The sequence below is a fragment of the Ambystoma mexicanum genome, chromosome 13, assembly GCF_040938575.1.
Source record: "Ambystoma mexicanum isolate Mex_15411 chromosome 13, UKY_AmexF1_1, whole genome shotgun sequence".
NCBI lineage: Eukaryota > Metazoa > Chordata > Amphibia > Caudata > Ambystomatidae > Ambystoma > Ambystoma mexicanum.
In genome coordinates, this window is record NC_090938.1 from 405,672,792 (window position 1) to 405,695,103 (window position 22,312).

At 47.2% G+C, this 22,312-nt stretch overlaps 1 protein-coding gene across 1 annotated transcript in view; it reads left to right on the forward strand.

Moving 5' to 3' along the window:
• Positions 1-22,312, forward strand: part of PSME2 (proteasome activator subunit 2) — a 121,294-nt gene that overhangs the window by 59,533 nt on the left and 39,449 nt on the right. The window contains exons 6-7 of the mRNA XM_069634000.1: positions 17,430-17,527; positions 19,757-19,825. Coding sequence (XP_069490101.1) covers positions 17,430-17,527; positions 19,757-19,825 — 167 coding nt within the window. The remainder of the gene's footprint in view (positions 1-17,429; positions 17,528-19,756; positions 19,826-22,312) is intronic.

Consider the following 22,312-nt stretch of genomic DNA (forward strand, 5'->3'; position numbering starts at 1 on the left):
GCTTGAGCCAGCGGCTCACATCTGATCGAAAAGCAGTGAGTGTCGAATGCAGGTAAGGGGGGTGGCTGCAGCGGCACAAATGAAGTGGTTGAGTCTGCTAGGAAATGAATCAAAGTAGGAAAGTGAGGTCAGTGCTGTTCCTTGACTCCTGTATTACTGGGGCACCCTTTCCAGAGTCTCCAGGCATAAGGAAGTCCTTGTTCTGCCCTTGCCCAGCAAGGAAGGTCGCCAGAGAGCATTTGAAGGGGCTGTCGCCCCCAATGTACAGGATCCTGGTGACAATGTTCAGGCAGCAGGAAAGCCTTGTCCACACAGCTGTTCACCCCAAATGTTCTTCTGGGATGGGTGAGGAAAGAGTATTACTTCCTCCTTCGAGTCTTTATCTTCGCCTGTATGACAGAGGCCTTTGGGCAGACTATACCCCGATTCTGCTATTGAGCTAATTCTGTGCTTCAAAGCAGAACCATAAAAAGTCCAGTTAAAGTCCTTCTTAAGTCCAAAGACTATTAAAGAATGATGCACTCTCACTGCTCTTTATATGGTAATCTGCCACATCGGATTGTTCATTACAAGCATTTTTTAAAGGGTCAATTCCATGCTGCTGTGCTCTGTGGCTTTTCCTAATTTCAGACCCAGAGTGCTTTGCCTGCAGGGAGTGTGGGAGTCCTGGGAGACTACAAGATGGTGAGACCCTTTTCTGGAACGGTAATCCCTCTCCTAGCTACTCTCTCTGGCTCCTCTCCTATCTGCCCTTGTTGGTGTAGATTTCTCTTTTTGTGTTAAATCCCCACTCCTTGTGAGTTCCCCCAGCACAATATTGCTGGACAACTGGATTTTTTGACTAATTCTCTTAGGTGAGTGGGAACCTTTTTCCACACTCTCCCCATGCTTTTACTCTGGTGTAAGGAACCTTTTTGGCCCCTTTTGGGGATTTCCTTTCACATTTATACTTTCCTCAGATTTTTAGGCATCTATCTTTTTGTGAAACACTGCACCTTCTGTGCAGTGTCGTAGAAGCTCCTAGAGCGTCACCTGCATTTTATTTTCTTTCCCTGCCTAACTTTCGCAGTTGCCAGGGCCTGGGGAATACTTTTTATCCTACCTGTGTCAGATCCACACAGATCACCCTATGTCGAGTGCTGAGGGCTACAGTGTATCCCTTTTCTCGCCTCTCCAGTAAGATTTTGTTAATGTGACCAGCCCATTTGTTCAGTCTGGTGGCAGTGTACCTTTTACACAACTTATTCTGTACTTTCCATTGCAGGCTGTCTTCGCGGTCGCGATAAAGGTATATAAAGCACCCCATACCGAAAAATGTCAGCCTTGGTTTTTAAGCCCTGAACAAGATGGTTTGTGCTTCCTGGTTTCTTCGTCTACCATTCTGGGTGGTGGAAGGGTCTTTTATCCCTTTATCCTTATCCTCACTGTGCTTCTCATAGACGGCAAGCAAAATGTCCCTGAGTGCCTGGTGGGGGAGGTCAACTGAAACTCACATACCTCTCGCCCTGCAGTGTGACTGGCTGAAACCAGTTCAGATTGGGAGACTGGCTGTCCCCACTAGGCAGCCGCCCCCAAGTTTGAATGGTGCATGGGACATTGATTGTTCCTGCCTCTCACCTGGATAAATCCTGAGGCCCTGGAGCAGAAACACAGGAGCTGACCACTGGAACAAGAAGATTCTGAAGTGGAGGACAAACCAGGATGCCGCCAGCACTCCAACGACCACCAGAGCCTGTTAAGTTGCAGCTATTGTCACACCAACGGACAGGCAAGATCTGAAGAAGATGACTTCCTCCCATAGACTGGTGGGCCTAATTAGTCTTGAGACAAGCTACAATTTGCCCAAATTCCCCAGAAGAGCTGTGATCTCCCGTGCCTGCAAACCTCCAATACCTGGGGTCCTATGCTGCATCGCTGTGCAATGTCTCCGGAAGCGCGGTTTCGCCAGCAACTTCAAGGACATCTTTCCAAGTCTGCAACAACTCAAATTGGCTCCAGAGAGTCCCTTTGCCAGAGGCGAGCACTGACAAACTGAGTAGAGTTGCCTGATGCGACAATTGTCTATCCACCAAGCCTGCAGAAGGCACCAACGAGCCATCACCCTGAAGATCCATTGCTGGGCGTTCCTCTATACGAGTGCTGTAGCAAGATCTACCAAAGTCCACTTCTCCCATCACCAGGGCCAAAGAACAGGAGACCAGGTCTTCTGTTGCCTCACAGTTGGAATCGTCCTGCAGCAACACCACCTTCATCCGAAGGTAATGTTCATCCCTAGTATAAGTTACCTGGGTCCTGCTTGTGTGATCCTTTGTACTCTTGGCGGTAAAACCGCCTGCCATTGGACACTGGTCCTTGAGGCATCCCTTCAGGGGGGTCATCCTAACCTCCCCGAACCTACTTCTAACCTCTGAGTGCACTTAACTGCAACTCTAGCGGATCCCTCCTGGACCCAAGTACTCTAAACACTTTGGTTTTGTTTCTTCCTGCCTTTTACTGGCCAACCCCCAGCCACTGGTGACCCACCTGGACTCTGAGAGACTCCTTCTAGATAGGGTTCGACAATTAAGACAGGAATAGGTTGAAGTTATTAAGAGTTTCGAAAGTTTGCATATATGTTACTGGTTGGTTTAAGATATATATATATATATATATATATATATATATTTCTGATGTTTGTTAATCTGCTTAGAATCACATGCTGTGCATAGGTCCGACATCCAGTGGTCACTGCGGAGTATTGCATTTTGTTTTTCGTAGTCGAAAAGGGGACGTCGACAAGGCGTGTCTGAAACACTATCCCTATAGTGACGTGCGTTGTACCCACAATCCCTCACGCGTCGAGGTCCCTCAGATTGTTTTTTTCCGCCCAGCTTCTGGTCGCCTTCACGCGGAGCTCCTCGAGAGACATTGCAACTCCTCGACCTTTGGTCGTTTTTTCTCTAATATTAATAATCCCTCCCTCGACGCAGTTGTAAGCTGTTCTCCGCCGAAAAGAATCTTCGACGGAGGGTCGAGCGGAAGGAATCCTTCGGCGCTGCCGAACACGTGGCCTGGCCTCGCAGGCCATATACAGTAGGGAGAGTGGGGTCGTGGGACATCTCTGGGTCTTTTCTGAGAATGCCTTTCCCTTCCCCCTTCCTTTCCCTTGGGGTGTTTATCGCGATTTATTGCCTCGGCTATGGAGAGGACACCGTTTAGGTTTTGCCCACTTTGTAAAGGCAAATTCACTTGGAAGGACAAGCACTCACGGTGTAACCGCTGCTTGCCCCTCGATCACAAGGAGGAAAGGTGCGCGGCTTGTCGGCTTCTTAAGCCTAAAACTCTAAAAGACCGAAGGGTTAAAAGGTGGGCGGCCTACGCGATGTCGAAGGCCGAAGGTTCACCCGCCGCTGCTACCACCGACAGTGACGAGGAACGCGATAACACGACCTCCGCTACGGAAGTCGAAACCCCCTCTAAGGAGCGCTTACGCGCTTCGTCGTCTGTCCCCGGCCCCGACGGGCTCGGCTCACGCCCTGCTTATGGGGATGAACACCCCGGCGACACAGACGCACACAAAGATCCACATAAACACACAACCCACGGCTCTTCTTCGACGAAGTCGAAAAGACCTTCGGCGCCCAAGGAGACGCAGGTTCCACCGGCGGCCTCCTCGGACCGTTCGGGTTCGAAGCCCCTCTCGCAACCGCAGCCGCGACCTGCGACTGGGCTTTCGGCAAACAAGGGCGCTGCCACCAAACCATCGGCCGGTGCGCACCAACAGAAAGCGCAGACCGCCGTAGAGCGTTCGATACCCATAGCGTCGAAAACTCAAGCTTCCGCCGACAAACGAGTCGCCGACAAGCGAGTCGCAGATAGCTTAGCAAGGATCGCTGTAGCCGACGCCCAAAAGCGTACGCCGAAGATTACGTCGAGCGTTACGCATCAGTTAAAGGATACGCCGAAAAAGCCTGAAGGGAAGCAGGGACTACCCCCTTCAGTCAGGGAGTCTCCCGACTCACCTGAAGGTTTTTCGGAGGGCGACGGGACACTTTCCTCGACGCTTTGGGAGAGGTCGAGCCATTTCGAGTTAGATAACCCTATGTTTCCCCCGCCAGACCGCTCTGGGGTACCCCATGAAACAATGGAAAGACTCCACCTCTGTATGGAGAGGATGGAAAGGTTCATGACCACCCAGGCCTCTCAAACTCACAAGAGGACCAGAGAAGGGCCTCAGGAGGACCCCAGGGCCAAAAATCCGAGGCTAGTCGATCCCCAGCAGGACACAGCCTCAGACTTCCAAGATGTATATGACCTCACTGGGGAGGAACAAGACTTCGAGGAGGAAGATGATTTCATGGACAATGAAGAACAGAACCAGGAGGAATGTCTGGAAGACAGAACAGACATTATAGAAGAAGGCTTCGGGGTTAACCCAGAAGAGGGACCTTCACACCCCTGGCAATCACCATCAGTGTATTCCGACACTGATGTCCTAAACCTAACTCCTCCGGACAACTCTCCAGTTAGGAACACGTCTCCAATTGACGATCAGCCCACGTTCAATGCACTGTTGCGCAGAGCAGCAGCGCATTTCGAACTCGACACCGGGGAACTCTCTCCAGAATTGGACTTTGTAGAAAGAGTGATTAAAGAAAAACCCCCGGTCAGCCAGACCATTCCACTCCTCGCTTCAGTGAAGAGAAGGATCATACCTTCGCTGTCCACTCCCGCAATGATCAGAGGGGTCAATCCACGGATTGAAAAACTTTTCACTCCTTCACCCTCAGACCCCCTCTACATTAGGGGACATTCCATTCCGGATTCCCTAGTGGTATCTAATACTAGAAAGAGGGCAGGGGTACCACTTTCCACCAGTGAGGCACCCCCTGACAAGGAGGGCAAGAGGCTATATGCCCTTGCAAAAAGAGTTACTTCCTCGGCTGCCTTTTCAGCAAGAATTGCCAACAACAATTCATTGCTTGCAAGCTACGCAGACGCGCAGTGGGCCAAACTGCGAAAAGACGCCGAGGAAGCACCGGAGCCTTTACGTACGCGCCTACTGTCAACTATTGGCGAAGGAACCCAAGTGAACCAGAGCATTGTTAAAAACTCTCTGGACGCGGCAGAAACAGCAGGACGTTCCTTGGTACAAGGAATACTCCTAAAGCGCCATGTATGGCTGCGCAACTCAGGCTTTAAACCAGAGACACAGGCGTCTTTGATAAATAAACCTGTCGAGGACGCTAACCTCTTCGGAAAAGCGGTAGATGAAGCCCTAGAGATGGCTAAAAAAGAGTTCGACACTATCAAGACTCTTGACCAAATCTCTAAGCCCACTACCAGGCGCGGCTATGGCAACAAACGCTTTTTTCGTGGCCAACGCCAACACCAACAACAAAATCAACATCAGCAATACCCTGCCACCAATTACCAAACCAAGAGTGGGCAGTACAGCCAAAGAGGCCAACGCCGGGGCAAAGGGAGGGGTCGGGGATCCACCCCCAGAGGCTCCCAAGCCCCCAACAACTCCAAGTGACGCGAAGATTCGCGTCCCCTCCCATGCAACACCGGTCGGGGGCCGGATAACATCCTTTCTTCCTGCATGGGAGGAGATAACGTCAGACCGTTGGGTACTGTCCACCGTAGCCCACGGATACTGTATCGAATTCAACAGTTCCCCATCCTACAGACCCCCGAGGGGACGTCGCATGACACCGGAACATCTTGCCATCCTTCTCCAAGAAGTACAACTACTGCTGGAAAAAGGAGCCATAGAGGTCGTGCCTCTATCTCAGGTAACGGAAGGTATTTATTCAGTGTACTTCCTTGTACCCAAAAAGGATCTAACCATGCGCCCTGTATTAGATCTGCGCCCAGCGAACAAGTTTATCAAACCCCAAAAGTTTCGTATGGTAACCTTACAGGAAGTAATCCCACTGCTTTCTCAGGGAGATTACATGACAACATTGGACATGAAAGATGCATACTTTCATATTTTAATGTTGCCAGCGCACAGAAAATACCTCAGGTTCATGATAGAGGGCAAACACTACCAGTTCAAAGTGCTACCCTTCGGCATAGCATCAGCACCAAGGGTATTCACGAAGGTGCTGGCAGTGGCAGCGGCCCACCTGCGGAGGTTGTCCATCCCAGTCTACCCTTACCTCGACGACTGGCTCATAACAGGGGATTCTTACGAAACATGCTTCTCCAATACCCAAAAGACAGTAGACCTTTTGTTCCAGTTGGGCTTCTCCATCAACGAAAAGAAGTCCAATTTAGACCCCAGTCAAATCAAGCAATTCCTAGGGGCTCTAATTCAAACAAAGGACGGCCTCGTCTTCCCCTCCAAAGAGAGGGTCCAAAACATGCTGTTTCAAATCCCTCAATATGTAACCGGTCGAGAGGTGACGGTACGCAAGGCAATGCGCTTGCTAGGAATGATGGCGTCGTGTATTTATTTGGTACCTCACGCGCGCCTGCGCATGCGCCCAATGCAAGAGTGGCTCAACAGCCAGTGGTGTCAGGCCAGCGGACTATGGGAGGATCTAGTTGTGGTCTCGCAGGCCTTAGTTCTCTCGCTACGGTGGTGGACAAAGGAAAACATGGAAAAAGGGAAACCCTTTGCCACACCCGCGGCGGAAGCCACTCTAACCACAGACGCATCCCTCACAGGATGGGGGGCGCACCTATCCCATCAGACTGCTCACGGAGTGTGGACTCCGAACGTAGCATCCAAACACATAAATCTGCTGGAGCTACTAGCTGTGTTCAAGGCGCTAAGAGCCTTCCAGGAACACCTACAAGGCAAAACAGTAATGGTCCTTACAGACAGCACCACAGCCATGTACTACATCAACAAGCAAGGGGGCACCCACTCTCCAGGCCTGTCCAAGCTGGCCCAGAATATATGGAAGTGGGCTCTCGAACAGGACATGTTCCTACTATCACTACATGTACCCGGGGAACTCAATCTGCTAGCAGACAGTCTCAGCAGAGATTTCCCCCTGCCCAAAGAGTACGAATGGCGCCTGCACGAAGACATCGTCCTCGACGTCTTCACACAATGGGGATTCCCAGATATAGACCTGTTCGCAACCCTGGAAAACTCACAATGCCTAAGTTACGCCTCCAGGTACCCCCAGAACCAATCCAAGGGGAACGGTCTGTCGATGCAATGGTCAGGGAAATTTGTTTACGCTTTTCCCCCCGACTCCCCTTCTCAACAAAGTGGTGCACAAGATGCACCAGGAACAAGTAACCATGATACTAGTGGCCCCAATGTGGGCACGACAACCATGGTTCGCTCACTTGATGGAGATGTCTCTATCCCCCCCAGTAAAACTCCCCTGCCCGTACAACATGCTGTCTCAGGACAAAGGCAGGACTCTGCATCCATGCCCCCAGAACATGAACTTAGCAGCTTGGCTCCTGAGATCATAGAGTTCGGACATCTACAACTCCCGCAAAGATGCATGGACATCCTCAGGGAAGCCCGAAAGCCGAACACTCGCCACTGCTATTCTAGCAAGTGGAAAAGATTTGTCATCTGGTGCAGGAGTAAAAGCATCAACCCTATTGACTGCTCTCCCACACATGTGGTCCTATACCTAACCCACCTATTGGATTCAGGTCTAGTGTTTAACTCCATTAAAGTCCACCTAGCTGCACTTTCTGCATACACCACTTCCCAACTCAAAGTGTCGTGGTGGAGGATCCCTGTTATAAAGGCCTTCATGGAGGGAGTAAAGAGAATACACCCCCCGATAGCTGACCCAGCTCCCGGATGGGACCTTAATGTGGTACTTACCAGACTCATGGGCTCTCCATTCGAACCCATGCACAAAGCATCTCTTAAACACCTCACGCTTAAGACTGCTTTTTTAATAGCTATCACCTCCATCAGGAGAGTAAGTGAACTTCAGGCTCTTTCTATTCTAGACCCATTCGTTACAGTTCACAAAGATAAAGTGGTTCTACGCACTCACCCTAGGTTTGCTCCGAAATTTATTTCTAAATTCCACGTAAACCAATCTATAGAACTACCAACGTTCTTTCAAAATCCTTCCAATTTGGGAGAAAGGACTCTGCACACACTAGATGTACACAGAGCGGTCATGTTCTACATGGAAAGAACCAGACCACTGAGGAAGACTAATCAGTTCTTCGTCTCGGTGGCAGCAGGAAGAGAAGGAGATGCAGTTTCAAAATCCACTATTTCTAGATGGATTGTTCAATGCATCACTCTCTGCTATACTCTTGCTAAGAGAGAACTGCCCTTTAGGCCAAGAGCACACTCTACTCGAGGCACGGGGGCATCCATAGCATTCATTGCAAATGTTCCCCTTGAGTCCATCTGCAAAGCGGCTACCTGGAGTTCTGTGCACACCTTTACAAAACACTACTGTCTAGATACACACTCTAGATCTGACTCCCAGGTGGGACAGGCAGTATTACGACACCTTTTCTCTACTGTTCCTTCTCATAACCCACCGCCAACTCCGGGTACTGCTCGCTAGTCTATGCACAGCATGTGATTCTAAGCAGATTAACAAACATCAGAAGAGAATGCATTACTTACCGTAAAAGCATTTCTGATGATTGTATCTGCTTAGATTCACATGCGCCCGCCCTTCCTCCCCGCTCGGATGGAAGAAACATAGACTTCCTTTATATATCTCTCTCTCTCTCTTTTCTGTACTCACTCACGTCTAGAAGGCTCCCTCAGGGCAGAAAAAATACAAACAGAGGGACCTCGACGCGTGAGGGATTGTGGGTACAACGCACGTCACTATAGGGATAGTGTTTCAGACACGCCTTGTCGACGTCCCCTTTTCGACTACGAAAAACAAAATGCAATTCTCCGCAGTGACCACTGGATGTCGGACCTATGCACAGCATGTGAATCTAAGCAGATACAATCATCAGAAATGCTTTCGCGGTAAGTAATGCATTCTCATTTCTGAGGCTCGTGGAATCTGCTTAGATCACATGCTATGCATAGGCCGACATCTAGTGGCAGTTGCGGAGTATTACAGTTGTTGTTTTTCAAAACTCGAAAAGGGACGTTGACAGGGTGTGCCAGTAATACTATCCCTAGTGTGATGTCCACTGTAACCATGGTCCTTCATGCGTCAAGTTCCCTCAGATAGTCTTTTCTGCCATTATCGTCGGTCGCTAAAACGCAGAGTTCTGTTTCTGCTAATGCCATTTATTAACGTACTTGGCGCTAGTACCCTTTCTATCCTTTATTTACCGACCTTTGACAAACATCTTCGACGGCAGTGGAAAGGATGAACATCGCCGACAAAGAGCTGACTCTATGACACCCCTTAGGCCTTGGAAGGCTGCACCGGGCCTCGGCCCAGACAGTAGGGAGAGTGGGGGGCAGACATTTCTTAGGTCACTAAGAGAATGTATATTCCCTTTTACCCTCGCTATTTTCTCATAGCTGCCCTTCCATCCAAATATGGAAAACGCACATTTAAATTCTTCCCCAGTTGCAACAGGAATTTCCCCTGGAAAGTCCAGCACCACGTGTGCAACCTCTGTCTTGCACGGGACCACGACGAGGGCCATTGTCGAGCTTGTCCGCTCTTCAAACAGAAAAGGCCAAACATTGGGCCCACCACGCCATGCAGGCCGAAGCCACCATGAATGTGCAGGGTGCATCTAGCGACGGCAGCATCAGTGTCTTTTCGGACGACTAAGGCGACCGGGAACTGACCGATTCCCACCTGCTAGCCTCTGACCCCATCAGACAGGCCGGCGGCGCTGTTACGGGGGCAACACTCGGCGGCAGTAGCACACACAAGCCAGCCCACACTAAACACATACCCAAGGGCCGAAAGTCGATGACAACGTCGTCTACATGCCCGCACATGACATCAAGTGGTAGGTCCACTAGTTTGAGATCCTGATTACCACACGAAAGGCCCCTAAAGTCGCTGTGTTCAAATCATCAGAAGACGCGGCTTCGGACCTCCCGTCTGCCAAAATTCGACACTCCTCACAAACGCCAAAATCAGTAAAGATCACCAAGACTTCAAATATAGCCCATCTGGTGCAAACGCATGTCCCGCAGAGTCTCCTTAAGGGTAAAACGTCCAAGAAACACTCTTCAAAGAGTCCTCATTCTCGTAGTGAGAAAAGTACACCACACAGGGAAAAAGACTCTGTTTACCAGGGGGAGGATACCAAAGCAGCAGCCTTGAAAAACAAGGGCCAGCCTACTTCAATAACAGCACATACTCCTGTGACTATACCAAGTTCCTCTCAGTGGACCTCGGATGACATTCATAGGGTGATGAGACGAATGACATTCATGGCAGATTTTGTTTGAGAAAAATCCCTAGGCTGGGCTAAGCTTACAAAACACGCCACCAACTAGTGGCGCAACATCTTCGCAACCCCCAGCAAAGAGGCCACGTCCAGACACCATTCTAGTTACCCCTCAGCAAGGCCCAGTCCAGATTGATCTCTATGATCCAAATACAGACTGAGGAGATTGAAAAACTAGAGGAAGAAGACTAATACTACGATGAAGAGGATGTGTATAACTTACCCTCTCCTGATAACCTAGACCCACCGGTGGCAGATTCACCGGTGGACAAACAACTTCGGTATAATGTTATGCTCATAAAAACAGCTGACCATTTCCAAATTCAGACCCAGGAGATACAATTAGACAAGGATTTTGTGGAGTACATTTTAGGGGACAGGAAAGCTGTCACCCAATGTATACCTATTCTTCAGTCTGTTCAAAGAAGAATCAAACCTTCTCTAGATACTCCAAACCAAACGCGGTCTGTGATCTCACGTATTGAAAAGATGTTCCACCCTGCACCCACAGACCCACTGTACTTCAGGGGTGACCACAACTCGGAAAAGGGCAGGAACACCTAGCCTCATCGGAAGCACCCCTGATAAGGAAAGCAAAAAACGTTACACTCTTGGAAGAAAAGTGGCCACCTCAGCGGCTTTTCAAACAAGGATTGCAAACGCCACCTTATTGGCAATTTACAACTGCCACAAGTGGGAGGAGATTGCTACCCTAATGGCCTCGGCTCCAAAACCTCTAAAATTGCAACTGTCCCTCCCAGTGGTGGAAGGAAAGGCGATGTCAAGCTGCATCCTGAAAAATAACTTGGATGCCGCAGACAATGCAGGCAGAATAATCGCTGAGGTGAACGCCACACATGGCTTTGCCAATCAGGATTTAAACTGCAAACGCAGGCAACACACTCCAACATGCCTATTGTACCAAATGTAATATTCGGTAAAGCGGTTGAGGATGCATTAAAATCTGCCAAAGAAGAGTATGACACTCTTAAATCACTTTGCCAGCTAACTAATAAACCACCAGGCCAAAGAGGCAGAAACAATTTTCGAGGAGGAAAACTCACAAAGGTGCAGGATCTAGCCAAAATCAAAGCTCATCCTGGGGCTCCAATCGGGGACAAGCCTTTCAAGGCTTCCAAAGAGGCCAGTGTAGATCTCTCAGCCGGGGGAGGTCCTCCACTTCCAGAGGGGGAGCAACACCTCCGAAACAATGACCACCCGCTTCAGGTCCCCTCCCTTGCCTCTCCAGTAGGAGAGTGTATAACCCACTTCACCCACGCATGGGAGGGAGTCACCTCGGACAAGTGGGCGCTATCAATTGTGGCGGGCGGCTATTGCGTGGAGTTACTACAGCGACCATCAAACCATCCCCTGTGTCAAAGATCAACCACAAAAGAGGAGCAACACATCCTTCTGGAGGAAGTCGCAACGCAGCTGCTCAAGGACGCCATTGAAATCGTCCCGGCGAACCAGGTAAACAAGGGTATCTATCCAACCTACTTCCTTGTGCCAAACAAAATGTGCCCAGTATTAGACCTGCACCCTGCAAACACCCATGTCAAGTGACAAACCAATTCTGCTTGACAACGCTACCAGAAGTAATCCCACTGCTAAAGCGGGGGGACTATATGGCAACATTGGATATGAAAGATGCCTATTTTCATATTTCCATGTTCCCAGCGCACAGAGTTTTGTGTTTCAAGATAGCAAACCAGAGCTACCAATTCAAGGTGCTACCCTTCGGAATAGCATCTGCTCCAAGGGTATTCACCAAGGTACTGGCAGTGGTGGCAGTGCATCTGTGCAGGTAGGCAATACCAGTGTACCCCTACCTGGATGACTGGCTGATCACAGGGGAGTCACTGCAAATTTGCAGGCAGAACACGCAAAGAGCAATAAACCTTCTTTTCCAATTGGGTTTCTCAATAAACGAGAAAAAAATCAAGCCTTGTTCCAAACAAGACTGTTAGGCAAGATTGTATGCATTACCCTTAGGGTGCACTACAACAACCCTGACCTGCTGGCAGTAGTAACCCAACCTTTGGTATAAGTCTGTACTACACAGGTTGGTAGCGTTGGTGAGTAGCCAGGCTTATCTCAAGAGGGGGTCAATGTGAGCTGTAGGGGAGTTAGTTTCACAGTGACAAATATCCAAGCAAACGCTTACACACAGGGTTTCTTGATAAAAACAATTATTAATGTATTTACTAGTCAGTTAATATAAGCCTTCTTCAGAAGGGAGCACTGTAAAACACCACACAAATATACTTCAAAATTATACAGTCTCTTAAGTTCAGAATCAGTAAATACCCCTTTGGGATGGCATACAGCAGAGACCTACACCCACAGGTGACTTCAATTGCTAGGGTGCTGTTGACATTAATATATTACTGTTGCCATTCAGAATTAGTTAAGAGCAAGCAAAAAGAGAAAAGATTATTAGAGCAAACAAGATACCACAAATATTTCTTAAGCAGGCAAATACTTTCAGATCCCCCAATAAGTCATTCAGTTAAAACAGGCTAAACCAAAGTCAATATGCAAGAGTCTATATGGGCTGAAGGTAAGTAGAACAAATATTTGCAAAATGTTTCAGAAGTCTTTGAAGAAAAAGATGAATCAATGTAGGGTCACAAGCTGTTAGAATTGTGAGTAGTAGAAGATGCAAGCAACTCTACAGCAAGAGGCAAGTTCTCTTAGACTTTGTACAGTACCTTTTTAAAATGAAGAAAAGATGCAGCAGATGACTCATGTTACTCTGCAGCTCTGCAGATCTCACGGTTCCTGGGCCTCGGTCGTGGGGACAAGAGGGGGGACGTCTGGGGACTCCTGCACTGGGATGGTCAAAACTTGCAACCGGCAAACTTCACTTTCAGTGGCTGTTCAGTGTTCCAGCTCCTCGTGTCTACCGCAAATAGCGACACTGCGGTTCCTGGCTGTCGAGATTAGCAGAGCTCCCTTTCATTGGCTACATTACCCACATCAGTTTGGGTTAAAAAAAAAAAAATCAAAAAAGGTAGATTACTTTGTTTGAAGAGTTCAGCATTGGGCGCTGTCATGGCTGAGGGATCGACGAAAAACTTGAACCCAAACTATCAGGCCAACTACTTTTATTGGGAGCCGCTAAAATGGATTTTCAAAAACAACCACAGGGGTGGAGTTTGGGAGGACAACCCATTGTGGTGGACAAGGAGACACTGAGATTTTAGCCCTGTCCAATCAAGGCTAAGGTGGCAGGGCAGCAAGGCTTTCCCTGAGTAGGCCATTGAGTGTCTAGGGCTACAATGAGTCCACACAGAACAACACCAATAATTCAAGTTAGACAGGTAAGTATAGAAATATTCAATTAAGACTTTATAATAACCTCAAAACAGTTCCTTCAACACTTACAAGGGACTTCACTGGAGCTGGTGCTAGTCAGCTGCAGGGGTCGTCCAGTGGTCATCAATGGCCTGCTCTTCTTCATAGAGGACTTGGCTCTAACCATGATGTGAAGAATTGCTGCAGGAGTCCTCCTTTCATCCAGGATTAGGACTGGAAGCTCGCCTAGATCCACTAATGGTAAGTATCTTCACCATTCAAGCTGGCAGTGCCAATCCAATTAGGGATGAACACTTGTCACAGCATCTGCCTAGTAACATACATTCAGGCACCAGAATGTGTACTGGGGCAAGACAGTCTCTTCATCCACATCTGGGCTCGTGCACAAACCACCTCTTTGCCCGTGAAAGCAACAGCTTTCCCAAAAAAGAGAATTCCATATATGCCATTTCCTAATCTGAGAAGGCAGAAAGCAGGCCAAAGAAAAAAAATGGGCATGGGACGAGCAGACATTTTTGGCAAGACCATCTTGGAGTACTAGCCAGCATTGGTAGCCCTTTGCGGTAAATGCAAAAGTGAACTGGTAAAAAGTTAAAAACAAGGTAGACAAATGCTGCCACCAGTTTATCCAAGGCACATTGTAAAAGTAGCCAAAAAGCCATTACAGGAAAGGTTATAAGGATACAAAGTATCTTAACCGCACTTCACTGTACGGTCGATGTGTGCAATTATAACAATACAAGAATTTCACAAAGAGACATAGGGCTTCTTTACGAGTTTTGTGATAAATCTGCCAAATTACCAACACTCTCGATGACTGTTTCTGCCACTGGGTCCCACGGATTTACAAAGGGATTGCGAGTGGTGGTAGGGCAGTGGTAATCCCCATGTTTGCAGTCTATAGGATTCCATGGGGATTTCAGGGTAATTCCACCAGTGGTTAGTCCAGATTTTTGCTTATTTTTGGCTGTAAGGTGGAGGATTTACCTTCAGCTTTTTGCACCAAACTTGTAGTGTGGTAATGTGGCGGTAACGGAATTACGCTGCATTGTTGGCCTTTTTACCTGCACCGCTGTATTTGTAATGGGGCCCACATTTCTCATTAATGATGGTGTTATGAGCTGATCCATTTCCCAAAAAGAATACGCAAAATAATAATTTTTATTTATCAACCTCGGATGGATGAAATCATGAGTTGGCCTTTCCGGGATCTGAACTTGCAGATAAAATACAGATCAAAGCAACACGCGTTTAACCCGCTGAGCTAATTTACCGGCATCCAAGTAAAGCAGAAGGTTTTACTTGCCTGCAAAAGTCAGGACAGGGTTCAAAACAAGGCAAAAAGAAAGGGTGTCCCATGTAAGTCCATTGAAGGCCAAAATAACACCTTTCCTAACACTCAACAGAAAATAAATGATTAATTTTAACTGAGCCCTTGGGGTGGAGTTCTGAAAGTCCGGTACAACTTTGCCAGGCTTTCCTTAGGCCCGTGGTACTCCATCCTTCCCACTCCGAAAATAGATGCACCTTCTTTGCAGGAAAATAGACCCTTATAATCTCTGGGGGTTGTAGTACTTCACACATCTTTATTGACTTGGTGTAGTGTTGCTTAGCTTGGACTCACCATGAAGTCTTACTTTGTCCGGTGCCTTGTATCGTCTAGATGAGAGTTAGGATGTCAGCTCTTTCGCTGTATTGAGCCCTGGGTTTAACCAGTTTCTTTTCCCCTTTCTCATTGGTAACCAGGCTCCACTGATTGCTCTTTGAAGTCTTCACATGTTGTGCCTCTCCACAACTGTAGGATACTGCTCTAGAGTTTTGTGACTGCATTTTGGGACCATTGTCTCTTCCCTTTGCCCCTTTTCTCCTCCTTCTTTGCCTCTTTCTAGTTCTCTTTCACTCCTCTGTGTTGCCCTCCTCCTCCTCCATTTTGGTCCTCTTATCCTTCTTACTGCCTTCTCATGCTCTTTCTTTCCACTAACTCTTCTCTGTTTCTACCACCTGTGCTTTTTTTCCTTTCCTTAATCACCTCCTTCACTTTTGTCGTCTTCTGTGTTTCTATTCCCCCTCTTACTTTTCTTCCCTAACCTCCCTTTCTTCTTACTTTTCTCTTCTGATCACCTTTCTCTTCACTTCCTTTTATCTTGCCCCCATCTTCCTCTTCTTTTCCTGCTCCTGCCCCCAACTCTTGACTTTTCTTCGTTTGCCTCTGCTCTTTTTTCTCCTTGCTCCACCCACTCTTTTCTCTCTCTCTCCTCCACTCTCTCTCTTCTCCACTTTGACTTTGCACTCTCTCTCTCATCTCCTTTCCTACTTATGGTGCTGCACCCCAAAGCTCTAACCTCACTCTCTACTCCTGTGTCCCACACTTCTCACTGATATCACTTCCCATCTATCCCCACAGCGAATAGGCCTCAGGAGTTATAATTGTTGTGATGTGTGTACACCTTGTAAGCATGCTTTGTGGTTGCTAGCTGGAGTTTGGGACTACAGATTCTGCAAGTACCGATAACTGCTACTGGAACATGCTGTGTCTCGCTGCCCCCGGGTGCGACATTTTGTTGTAATATATTGCTCTCTTAAATCAAACCGCTCAATTTCTGGAGTGTTTATCGAATAAAAAAATATACAATTTCCATTTCTTTTGGAACAAGGTCTACCATTTCAATAATACAGTGCTTCCCTTTGTCCTCCTTTAAGATAGCCTGGGACTGTTTCACATGGGTGAGGACCTCTTCCTGCATCCCAATGCTGTGAAATAAATGGCCCTAATTAACTGACTTCTCTGCGTCGATGGACTCCTTTTGCGGATTTCTCAGCAAGGAAGCCTTTTTAGAAAATATATGCATTGGCGTAACTAGGGACCGCTGCGCTCCTGTAAGGGATATTTTAACTATCTTTCATGCTCCTATTCAAATTTGGGCATAGTGTAAATTGAAAGTTCCTTACCTTTGTGACATCACCTGATGGTGTTGGCAAGTGAAATAATCCAAATACTCTGGGGCATCTGGAAGACATTGATGTGATATGCAGTAGATTGGGGGGGCGGGGGGGGGCATGGAGTCCATAGGTTGCCAAGGAAGTAGTAATATGGTTAAGCACAGTCGGCCTCATTACGAGTTTGGCGGTAACTTAGTTACTGCTAACTTTACCACTACGCCAAATTACTTGTTTAGGCCGGGAGTGGAGAATTTTCCTTCAGGAAAATTGAGGTAAATCCACTGATTACAGCAGTAATTCCACCAAAAAATCCCCATTGAGTCCAATGGACTCAAAATAAATAGTGAAATTACACCACCACTTGTAATTGGTGGAAATTCAGCCGAACCAAGTGGAGGTAACAGTAATTCATTTGGGTGGTATTCTGGCGGTTGTACTTCCAGGATACCGCCCAACTCGTAATGAGGCCCTATGCTCTAGGTTTCATAGATGCAAAAGTTAAGCACACACGTTTCTTCCCAACAACTGCACACACATACATGGAGGAGACATTTGTTTCCAACAGCTGCACATCAAAGCAGTGCATGAAGTATCTTCCTCCCCTCCTGAAGCATATTTTTCATCTAATGGGCGGATTCTATATCTGCACACGCTTCTTTTCCCACTTCTGCACTTTTCTCTTTTTCTTTTTTCTTTGTTTGGTGCACTGGTCCCTCATACTGACTTTGGCTTCTGTTTGTCTCTGATATAATCACTCAAACTCGCACTAACTTTAAACTTTAAATTCCTGTTTCTGTGGCCCTAGTATTGATGTATCGGTGTTATGTTTGTGTTATCCTCTGTAGCTCCAAAGTGTGGATTTCTGAAGGGAAACGAACAGATCCTGAGTTTGCTGAATCGTGTGAAGCCAGAGGTGCGCATCCTGAAGGAGAAATGCATTCTGGTAAGGCAGTCTGATTTACTTGGTAAATACTTAGGTTAGTAGATCTTTCTCCTGGAAGGGCAAACCTTCTCCCATAGCCTGTGCTTCCTCACAGCTGTACTCTGCCAGTGTGAGCTTTATCTCAGCAGTTTAAGATGCCTCCTATCATGAGGTGCTTCCTCTCTGTATACTGAATTCTATGACATCTGGGAAAATTGCTCCAGGTAAGGCAAGCTTGTTCTGGGAGGATGAGCTTGCATTTGGCAGGGTAAGCTTCCTCCCTGCAAGGACTGAAGGTTAAGATTTCACTCTGCAGTGTCTTGTCAGTGTGAGCTTCCTCTTGATAAGGCCAGCTCCCTTCACATAAGGTGAGGTTTGGGCCCAGTAGAGTCCACTTCCAAGCAGCAGAAAGAGCTTGATCCCAGTAGTGCTGTCCGGTTTGAGCATTTTCCTAGCAGTGTCTGGTCTGGCAGAGCTTCACCACAGTAGTGCTCCGTTATTACGGAAGGTTCCAGAAGGATTTTTTTTAACGGTGGACTAGCTGTGTGTATTATCTTTAGCAGTGTTGTTGTAAGGTAAGCTTTCTAGACGACAATATTTGATTTTGTGAATGTCGAGCCTTAAATGTTTGTAAGTTATGGTATTGTTTTTGTAAAGCGCCTATACACCAAGCAAGTGTTTCAAAGAGCTCAAGGAGGGAGGGAACAGGGGGGGGGGGGGGGGGAGTCATTCAGAGGGTGCATGGAACAAGTGCATATAATACAATAACGGTGTAGATAACGGCAAATCGGTCCGATTCTGCAGTTTTTCCAAGTGCATTGAGGCGCCACCATGCAAGGAGGGGAGACAAGGAAAAAACAGACTATCATCAAGGCATGGTGCATTCAGATCGTGCAAGTGCGCAGGCAGGTGCAGGAGGGGTGGGGGGCAGACTAGTGTGCCCAGTCAGTCAGAAGCCGAGGATTAGTGCTGAGAGATGCCGCTCTCCAAGTATAGTAACGATGAGGCAAGTGCAAGGCCCAGAGGCAAGTACAAGAGGACTCACAAGGGTGCCAGGGGTACACCAGGCAGCCAGTCAGCAGGCTGCACGGAAAAGGAGGGAGAGGGGGGATAGAGCAGAGAGAAAGGTAAGCAGGGTAGAGAGCAAGCGAGAGAAGGAAGAGGAGAAGAGGAAGGTGTTAAGGAGTTTCCGAAATTTAAGGAGATCAGGCTCAAGACAGTGTGTGGCAGGGAGGCTACTCCCGAGGGAGGCCCCTGCAGAGGATAAAGATCTCCCTCCAAATCTCTGCTTGGAGAACCGGCTTACTCGCAGAAGGTTGGAGGTAGATGAGCGGAGGGCTCGGGAAGGTCAGTTTTTAGGTAGGCAACGTTTCAGATGTGTAGGTCCCACGCCCCGGAAAGCCTTGTGGACAATGCAGAGGGTCTTGAACTTGATCCTTGCAGCCACAGGGAGCCAATGGAGGGATTTCGGCGCCGGAGAGATGCGGTCCTTGGGCTTGAGGCCAAGGATAAGTCTTGCGGTTCTTTTCTGGATGAGTTGCAAATGTTGTAGAGAAAAGGCAGGGAGATTGAGAAAAAGGCTGTTGCATTAGTCCAGCCTTGAGAGAACCAGGGCTCTGGAGACAGTGAGCTGCTGAGTGAAGGTGAGAAAAGGAAGAGTACCTCTGAGAAGGTGTAGCTGGTAGTTGGACTTTTTAGAGATGTACAAAATGTGAGTGGAGAAGGAGAGAGTGGTGTCGAAGATGACCCCAAGGTTATTTGCCTCGTAGGTGGGTGCGGGCGCAGGGCCAAGGGATATAATAGGCAGTCAAATTACTTTCACATTTATTATTTTGGGACTAGACTACTTTCGTGACATAAAATGGAAATCAATTACTAGTTAAAAAGACAGGCAGAGTTGCCCTGGAAGACGCAATTTGATTTGTAATAGTCTGAACTTGTCCTCAAATAATTATGGAAGGGACTTTGGGATATTTTCATGGAAAATAAAAATACAATACACATGTTTAGGAATGGTTCTGTGGCTTCACAACAGCAAGGCCTATTTTAAACACTGCAATGTTGACTTTTTCTGGCTTTATGGTCATCCGAAGGATAACCACTGTAGCCCTACTTGCCTTTAAACACTACCTACAGTGCGATGTTACTCACAGCCGTGCCCTTTTAGTGCCATAGGCCAGAGGAAGATCACAACGCTGGTCTGTCACTGCAACAAAACTGAGCCAATAATTCAAATTTTCTTTGCCATAGATTATCACTTGGATCCAGCATCTGATTCCCAAAATTGAGGATGGCAATGATTTTGGAGTGGCAATTCAGGTAAAGATTGCATCTGTGCATTCCTGTATTAGAAGAGTGCTCCTCAATAGGAGGTGTTGGGTTATTCTGTTGATTTAGAGCTGATGCACTCGGTTTCCTAATGATTGGTTACAGCTGCTCTGTGGTTGCATGTTCAGTGTGAGTTGCATCCATTACGTTATGGCTGCATTTCTGCTTTGTGAGTTTTAGTTTGACAATTGTGGGTGGGTGTCACTCCTAAAGAGTCTAGGAGTGTCATGCTGTAAACAAGATTCTATACTAAGGGTGGGTTTAACTTGCTGTCTTTCAAGGGCCAACGCTGGTCTTAAATATGATTCCCTAACTAATGTAAAAATCCAGAAAATAAAGTGCCTAGCGTGCTTCTTGACAACCTGCACACCTTCATTTTCTCTCACCTCTGACACGTCGGGCTTGCTTAGGGTACTGGTCCGGCACTTATATTTTTACACTCTTGGCACAAACTACCAAGTCTCAAAATCCAGTTTATAATGTTCTGGGCTTGGTTATGTAGTTTGCAATAGGGTTTTTAGCAAACCCTTAGATTGCTCTTCATATGTGTTCTTTTCCTGTGTCTGAGCTATTGCCTTCAGCAGGTTCTTATGCTTTGTCTACTTACCTTGTCTTTCGACTTTCTGAATGGTAGCCTGGGTACTGACGCTCCCTACAAGGAGGTGTAGTTCCAGGGTTAATGATTGCCCAGTTCGTTCACAAATGGCAATGATTGGAAAAGCACTACTTGAGCAGCTTGTGATTGGTTATTCCCAATTCCTCATTTTTCCCCAGTTGCTTTTGGTGAGACTTAACCTACTTTAGACGTTCCTGATCGCCCTCCCCCAAACTCCCTTGTGAGTGATATTTGATTGGCCCATGTATCTGCAACAGCAGCGGGCTTAAAGAGCCTATCTGGCTTTTTGGGGTCAGACAGAACATTAATGGTGGCACCATGGTTTGGCAGTACTGTGTGGTGCCTCCCTCCTTGCAGGGGGACTGCCTGCAGCCCATTGTGTGGAAAATGAACACAGTTGTTGGTTCTTATCGAGCTAGCCACCATAGAAATGCTGATGGGACAGACTATAATTGTATCAGTTAGTGTGGGCCTTGAGAGGTGGATTTCACTTCCATTTAAGCCATTGGTGAGCAAGATCCTGCTGTGAGAACTAAGAGTCATGGTTGGTCTAGGGAGAGTGTATGAATGTGCACTTTGTAAGAGATAACACAGCATAGGCTGGTCTCTGAAGTGGTTCTCTGAGGAATCCCTGCATATACTGCTTGCAGGCAGCGGTCTATAGTGGGTGGACATGCCTGGTCCCCAGATCCCACAAAGTGTATTTAGCTAATGTGATTTTGTCACACAGTTTATTTATCATGTGGACTACACCCATTTTTCAAAAGATGAATGTTCAAGTGTGCCTTGCTTGTTCCTCTATTGTTGAATGCACATTGTGTGATTGCACCATGACTCTACAGTTGTGTGTTCATATGGGCTGGGAACGTGACTCTAGTATGCCGTTGACATGTGGGTAGCACAGCGTTTACTTTATGGTTGTGCATCTTGCGTGTGGCTCTGGTTTCTTTATGATGCCGCATACTTGTAGTCAACTGTTCTATATTCCAACGCAAACCTTAATGGGATACAGGAACGTAATTTTCAAGGTAAAGCACAACTTAAGTTGAACCCTAGCCTTGCTTTTGCCTGAATAAAAAAATAGAGCAGTTAATATCTGAGCATGCTTCCTGGCTGGCATGTGAATGTTTCACTTTCCGTGCATTAAGAGAAGGTCTGGCCAGTTGTACTGTTAATAAGTTGCTAGAAACCCCTTCCTCATTCGTAAACATGTTGTCTTCCATATTGTACTGCATTAGTCAGTTATTATTTATTTTACTTTAATGTTTATTGACATTTTCCTTAGGAAATGCTTACTTCTGAATTAATACTCAATAATTGCAAAACTTCCTTGTCCATATCCCACATGTCCCCCCACCCCGCGTGTTACACTACCAGTCAGGCAGTGGATCAGTTACATAAGGCAGTAGAACAAAAATTAATGGCGGCACAGGTTCATTGCATACCTAGTTACTCACCTGCAAAAATTACCTTGACATAGGGTCAAGCCTTACACATCATAGAGAGTATTGTGTCAGAGGTCAATATTTCAGTCTGTCACTTCCCCATTTTAAAATAAAAATTCCCCAATCAACATGGAACGTTTCCACACAATCGTTAACTACAGCCGGCAATTTTTCATACTTTAATATATCCCAGTCTGTTCATCCAGTCATTTTTTTTGAAGATATGGAATTGCCTTTCCATTACTGGGCTAAGGCCACTCTCGCAACATCGCTTCACTAATTTTTGGGAGTCTGATTGCATTACTATCTTTTGTCTGGGACACCCAACCGTACTTGTAAGGGTTCGAGGTGGCGGGATATTCCAACTGTGTCTTTGATCCAACTAAGGACTTCAGACCAGTAAACCTTTATCTTTGG